The 6,932-nt window shown below is 36.2% G+C and overlaps 1 protein-coding gene across 1 annotated transcript; it reads right to left on the reverse strand.

Moving 5' to 3' along the window:
* Positions 1 to 4,019: 4,019 nt before the first annotated feature.
* LOC307144399 (putative G-protein coupled receptor 34) lies at positions 4,020 to 6,688 on the reverse strand. Its single transcript, XM_079846748.1, has 2 exons — positions 6,627 to 6,688; positions 4,020 to 6,494 (listed from the first exon to the last, which is right to left on the reverse strand). Exon 2 carries the CDS (start codon positions 6,423 to 6,425, stop codon positions 5,442 to 5,444), a length of 984 nt encoding a protein of 327 aa, XP_079702874.1. The 5' UTR covers positions 6,426 to 6,494; positions 6,627 to 6,688; the 3' UTR covers positions 4,020 to 5,441.
* Positions 6,689 to 6,932: the final 244 nt, after the last annotated feature.

A 6,932-nucleotide genomic window follows, 5' to 3' on the forward strand; every position in this document is an offset into this window, starting at 1 on the left:
CATGATTTGTTTGCATGTGATTGGGATAAACTTGTTTTAATACCTGATGTGAACTCTGCATGGCAGTATTTTCATACATTATTTTTAAAGGTCATAAATAAGCATGCACCTATCAGGAAATTTAGAGTGAAGGGCCGCGATAATCCTTGGTTCACTGATGAACTGTCTGAGCTTTTTCGTGAAAGGAATTCAGCTTGGGCCAGAGCTAGAAAAACTGGCCAAGAAAAGGACTGGGTGGCTTTTAGAGCACTGAGAAATAGATGCACAGCACTGGTTCGCAGGGCAAAATCTGAGTTTTATTTTAATGAAACAACAAGAAATCTAAATAACCCAACTAAATTTTGGAAAACCATCAAGTCGTTGTCCTCTTCTCAATCATCTAATGGTTTCCCAAACCAATTAATAATAAATGAAAGGCAAATAACCGATAGAACCGAGATGGTAAACTGCTTTAACAAGCATTTTGGATCAGCTGGAGCTATATTCAGTGGATTGTCTGATCAAAATAATCTGAACATATGTCAATCAAGGGAAGACTATAGTACTAGATTCAATTTTACGCCTATTATGAGTCATGAAGTTTTAATGGCGTTGGAAAAACTGGATATTTGTAAATCTGCAGGGCCTGATGAGATTGCACCTATATTTTTAAAATTTGCAACAGAAGTCATTGCTGAGCCATTGACTTATATCTTAAACTTATCACTAGAACAGAATATTGTTCCTGAAGATTGGAAATCTGCCCTGGTTCTACCAATGCTGAAAGGTGGTGACCCATCTAATTTGGACAATTATCGTCCAATCTCTAAATTATCAGTGATAGCTAAGATTTTGGAATCTATCGTCAGTGAACAATTAAAACAATTCCTGGTTAGTAATAGTATTTTATCAGTTTTTCAGTCTGGCTTTAGGAAAAATCATAGTACTACCACTGCTACTATGAAAGTACTTAATGACATAATCAGTGCTTTAGATGATCATAAATCATGTGCTGCGTTATTTATTGATTTAACAAAAGCCTTTGATACAATCAATCATGCTATCTTATTATCACGGTTGGCATGCATTGGCCTCTCTGATGCTGCTATAGGTTGGGTCAGTAGCTACTTAAATAACAGATGTCAGCGTGTACTTTTAAATGACTGTACGTCTGAGAAACTCACTGTTAACTCTGGAGTACCGCAGGGCTCTATTTTGGGGCCATTGCTGTTTACAGTATATATTAATAACATTAGTGAAAATGTGATTAATGCAAAAATGCATTTGTATGCTGATGATACTATTATTTATTGTTCTGCAAAATCACCTGCTGAGACAATTTTAAGGCTACAAAAAGCATTTGAAAATATCCAGATTAATCTACAGGCATTAAATTTAGTTTTAAATGATAAGAAAACGAAATATATGTTTTTTAATAGAACCCGTAAGCCTGGACCTTCCTTGCCTCAACTCCGCACATTACAGGGCAGGCCAATAGAATCAGTTTGCTCATATAAATATTTGGGTTTTATATTAGAGGAAAACATGTCTTTTAATTTGCATATTAAACAGTTAGTCACTAAATTGAAATTAAAGCTGGGTTTTTACTTCAGAAACAGTTCCTGCTTTACACAGAAAGCCAAGAAAAAGCTGGTTGAAGCTACCTTTTTGCCGGTTTTAGACTATGGAGACGTGTTTTATAGACACTCCACAAAGACCTTGTTGAAATCATTGGATTCTGTGTATCATTCAGCATTGAGATTTATAACGCATGCAAAGTACTCTGTTCATCACTGTGTATTATATGAAATGGTCGGTTGGTCCTCACTTAACACAAGAAGGTTCAAACATTGGGTGATCTTTGTGTATAAATCAATAACTGGACATACTCCTTTATATTTAACTACACTCTTAACACCTAGTAGATCTGAATACAAGCTAAGATCAAGTAGATACATACTGTATGATGTTCCGCAAATTAAAACAGAGTTTGGCAAAACTGCTTTTAGTTACAGTGCTCCAACTTCATGGAATGAGTTGCAGAACCAGCTAAAACTGGAGGTTTTTATTTCACATATTGAATTCAAGTCTTATCTAAATCAAAATTATCATCATGTTTGTGATTGTTTTAAATAGTGATTTTCTGTATATTTTAATACTTCTGTGCATCCCTGTCTTTTGTTGTTTGTTGTTTGTTAAAGTGTATCCTCTATGTGCTGCCTTCTTGGCCAGGGCTCACTTGTAAAAGAGATTGTAATCTCAATGTGATTTTCTTCCCTGGTAAAATAAAGGTTAAAAAAAAAAAAAAAAAAAAAAAAAAAAAAAATTCTCTGAAAAGAAGAACCTTCTGTCTGAGTAGGGTGTTACAGCTATATAAATGAAGATGACTTGACTTGACTAAACCTTTACAATGTGACCAGATGTTCCCTGTTATGAAGTTATTTTTATAAACCTTTACAATGTGACCAGATTTTACCTATTAGTCATTTATTATTAAACCATATAATGTGAGCTCTGTAGATTCCCCTTAAAACTTAAAGGAATTAAGTCTTCTAGTTACAAGGAATAAGTCACGTCAAGTTTGCAAATAAATACCATCTTGGTTTATTACTTATGAAATTTAAATGGTGAAATGTATCTACATGAAGGTCAGTAGAAGGTGTCTCTAGCTTCCTGAAAACATCAAACACTTCTTACAACTGATTTTATACAACTTATTTAATCATTTATATTTAACCAATTACCTAATCTCCTATCCTTAACCCTAAATATTGTCATTCCTTCTTATTTACAAATAATTTTTCATTGCTGCTCCTGACAGGACGAAGTAGTTAAATATGTCCCCATAGGTTACCTCTGACCACGTTAACAATGACGATGGATGAGACAATGTGAGACCAACTGATCGTCGTACGAAGTTTTCTCTGTGCTCCCAATTTAAAACATTTACAGTATTAACGTTATTTGTCATTTTGCTAAAGTTCTGGCTAACTATAAACAATCTTCTAACTACTGAACTAGCTACCGGATGTGCCGTGTCAGTTTAGCGGAAGTCGGATGACAAAATGCGGAAGCGCGAAGTATTAAAAGTGGGCGGGGCGGAATAAGGTGGATATTACATATTTATTATATTTTTACTTATATCATTAAATAAAGTTGTTATTATAATTTAAAAAAAACGCATTATATTTAATTTGAGTTATTTTTAACCTTAAAAAATACTACCAGCTGATAGGGCTGTCTGTATGTTTACAGCATTAGGTGAGTTGTTTTTTTCTTGAGAAAAATTAACGCCTATCTTGAGTACCTAATATTTATCCAAATTAGTTAATATTAAATAAAATCACAATAATTGAATTGAATTGAAATAATAAAAAAGCGTAGCTTATACCAGAAATTGTACCATGCAGCATAAAATTTACATATAATTTTACACTTATGCTATACTAAAGCCTGAAATGGGCACTTTTTGTGACAGCAACCCTATCATTTTTGATCAAAGATGTAGCTTAACTTCAGAATTTGAACTAAAATCAGTAGTCTTATGATTGCTCTGAACATTTCTGACTAAGTTCAACAAACATTAAATTACTTATTCATAAACTTAAAAAAAAAAAAATTAATAAAAATGTCGGTGTGACGGGGTTGAGACTAGGGTAACAGGGTTGAAGAGACAAATACAGCTAAACATGGTTGTTTTTACTCAAATTCACTGTAAGATTTTATATAAACGTAAGTTACAAATACCCTGGGGGATAAGCCCCCCCTGTCTTCCAATCCTAGTGACGTCCCTGTTGGCTAGCAAGATCCCTGATCACGTTCATCTGAGCCAGAACGTATGGGATTCGTATTGCATGGTAAGGCAAGAAACACAAAGTAAAAATGGCTGGTACCACGAAAGTCTTCATGATGACCCTCTTTTTGCGACTCTGTGCCTTAGAGTCACCGTTACCCATGGACATAGTCCTGAGTTTATTAGTTATCTTCATATAAAAACAAAGAAAGGCCACATATAAAACAAGGAAGAACACCACTGTTGTCAGGTTAATAAAATAAAATATTCAACCATTTTTTTATTTGCCTATTGTTTAAATAAAAAGTGCAAATATCCTTTAATCAGCATTTCCCCACATTACTTTCATGTTAAGACAGAAAGTTGGTGGCTAACACTTAAACATTGGCAGATACATTTATTTCCACGCACTTTGGTTGACTCATAACACAACAGTAAACATGTCAACCACATAAGATCTTTTTCACAAGGGAAAACAACAGCATTTACAAAGGTAATTTTTTTTTGTATTTGCATAAATAATGGCCATGCTCTCAGTAAAATACATTAATAAAGGAAATGTAAAAAGTACTCAAGCACAGTGGTTCTCAATTGATTGGTAATGCTTCCCATATTTTGTTGTTGAAGTCAACAGCTCAGCTGTGCATCTAAAAAGCATTAGATTAATATGTTACTTGGTAGAAGCTAGTCAAATAATACAGATGCCAACACTGACATGTTCTGTGACATACCCAAAAATATGATAAATGAACAAAAAATGACCCACTAGGTTCACTTACGATGAGGATAAATTATGAGGATTTGTGTCAACCACAATTTGTTTTTAATTTGTGGCTGCAGAAACCATAAAAGCATTGAAATAACACATTTAGAAATCAAACTCTCATTTTCCTATTTAGCCTATATCATGTAAATAACTGTACATGTTGTTGGGCCTGTGCAGTTTCATACATATATCCATTCTTAATTTTAGATAGACCATTTTGTTTTTGGGACCACCGCACAATCTGAATCAAAGCGAACCCATTTGAGAACAATGCTCAGCTACATATTCAGTATTTACAGAAACACAATAAATTCTTAAACACACTTACACTACCAGTCAGAGATTTAGACACACCTGATTATTTTTTTATTTATTATAACTTCCTGCATTTTTTTAGATCATATTAAACAAATTCAGTCATGTGTGCCCAAATCAATAGTGTACATACTTTAAAACTAAATATCTTAGATTGTTGAATCTACAAAATTTGATTCATGTAGTCACAAATGGAAAACTCATCCATTAAGGATGAGAGGTTTGCGCAGAGAAAACTGATAATCGTTTTAGCACCTTGGAACCTATTTCCGGGAGTGCGTTCTCGAGTCACCAGGCACTGTTTTGTGCGGATGGGTGTCCGGAGCGCGTTGGGGGTTTTCTTTAGAACGATGTCGTGTTAGCGGCCCCTAAGTTAATAACTAATGATCTTCGTAATGGAATCAATGGAATTAATGAATCAATCAATCAAAACTAACTTTAGCTGGACACTAACTTTATCCTAGAGCTGCTGTAAAGCCAAAACAATCTATGTTACTGTAATTTCCTATTATCACTGTAAAGCTGCTTTGAAACAATTCAAATTGTTAAAAGCGCTATATTAATGAAGGTGACTTGACTTGACTAAGGCTAAATTTCAGTAAGCGAGCGGTTTATGCTGATTCTCCTTCTGTTTAAGGCATACATATTTTTAAACTTGCCCTGAATGGCACAGAGTAAGGTTTTCCTGTACGCACTGTTTAAGAAGTAATAGATAATTGGGTCTAGGCAGCTATTTAGAGTGGACAGTAGCAAGGTACTCTCATTTAAGATGTGCAACAATTGTTGGCTAGGAAGATCCCTGATCACGTTCATCTGAGCCAGAACGTATGGGATTCGTATTGCATGGTAAGGCAAGAAACACAAAGTAAAAATGGCCGGTACCAAGAAAGTCTTCATGATGACCCTCTTTTTGCGACTCTGTGCCTTAGAGTCACCGTTACCCATGGACATAGTCCTGAGTTTATTAGTTATCTTCACATAAAAACAAAGAAAGGCCACATAAAAAACAAGGAAGAACACCACTGTTGTCAGGTTAATGGTCCCACCGACAGTCCCCTTGCTGTGGAAGTGGAAGCAAACTTTGTTGCACGGATGTTTCTGACTGTTGCTTGTCAAAAAGGGGATCGTTCCTGAAATGAGGACAGCCCAGATGATGTAGCTTGCCATGTGGCTCCACTTGGTCTTTTGGATGCTGAACACCCAAACGGGCTTAACGATTTTCAAGTAGCGATCCAGACTGATGAGGCTGAGGAACAGGATGGTGGAATACATGTTGATGTAGAAGAAGATCCCCACCACCTTGCACAAGTAGAAGGGACCTACCTTGTTGTGGTAGTAAACCCGCAGGGGCAAACACAGGACCAGCAGAGTGTCTGCTAGGGCGAGGTGCCGCATGTATACGGCTATGGAAGAGTCTGTATGCCGCCGAAGGAAAAATATGTAAAGGGTGATGGTGTTGAAGAGCAGACCGATGCAACAGATGACAATGTAGCCAGTGGGCACGAAGGGTGAAAGTATGCCATCATGAATCTTGCAGGATTCGTTCAAGGTTAAATTGCCTTGCTGCAGCATTGTGACAGCCAAAAAATTGGTGTACACTTGCTGACCACAGCTCCTCAAAAATCTTGACACACAGAGATCCTAATGAAGCAAAAGGGGAAAAGGTCAAAGAATGGTCTGCATTTTGACAGGTTCTTACTTGATCTTTCCTACAACTTGTTGAATTGCTATTGGACAAATGCTAAGATTCCAAGAAAAGAATAGCACTCTTACCTGTGTGAGTGGTTTGCTTGCGCCTGAGCAAGTGACTAAGTGTATGTCTGTTCAGAAACTTCTGCACCTATGCAGGAGACTCTGCCCGTATGTGACGTCAGACCTGGTAACTGTGGTTGATGCTGTTGTTAACCACAGCAGAAATTCAGATATGTCACATTGCTCAACAAAACTTGTTTCTAGAAAACCAAATCTCACTTCCTCTCTCTCAGAGAACAGGACATATCTGGTTGCCTCAAATGAGAATTGGCGACCATTGCCTTGTTTTACCCCAACATTGTGCACAGTTGAGGAATATTGTTATTT

This window comes from Squalius cephalus (assembly GCF_949319135.1).
Source record: "Squalius cephalus genome assembly, chromosome: 17".
In the NCBI taxonomy this organism is placed as follows: Eukaryota; Metazoa; Chordata; class Actinopteri; order Cypriniformes; family Leuciscidae; genus Squalius; species Squalius cephalus.

Coding starts and splice junctions, on each gene's coding strand:
- LOC307144399 (XM_079846748.1), bottom strand. CDS start 6,425: ATGCTGCAGCAAGGCAATTTAACCTTGAACGAATCCTGCAAGATTCAT.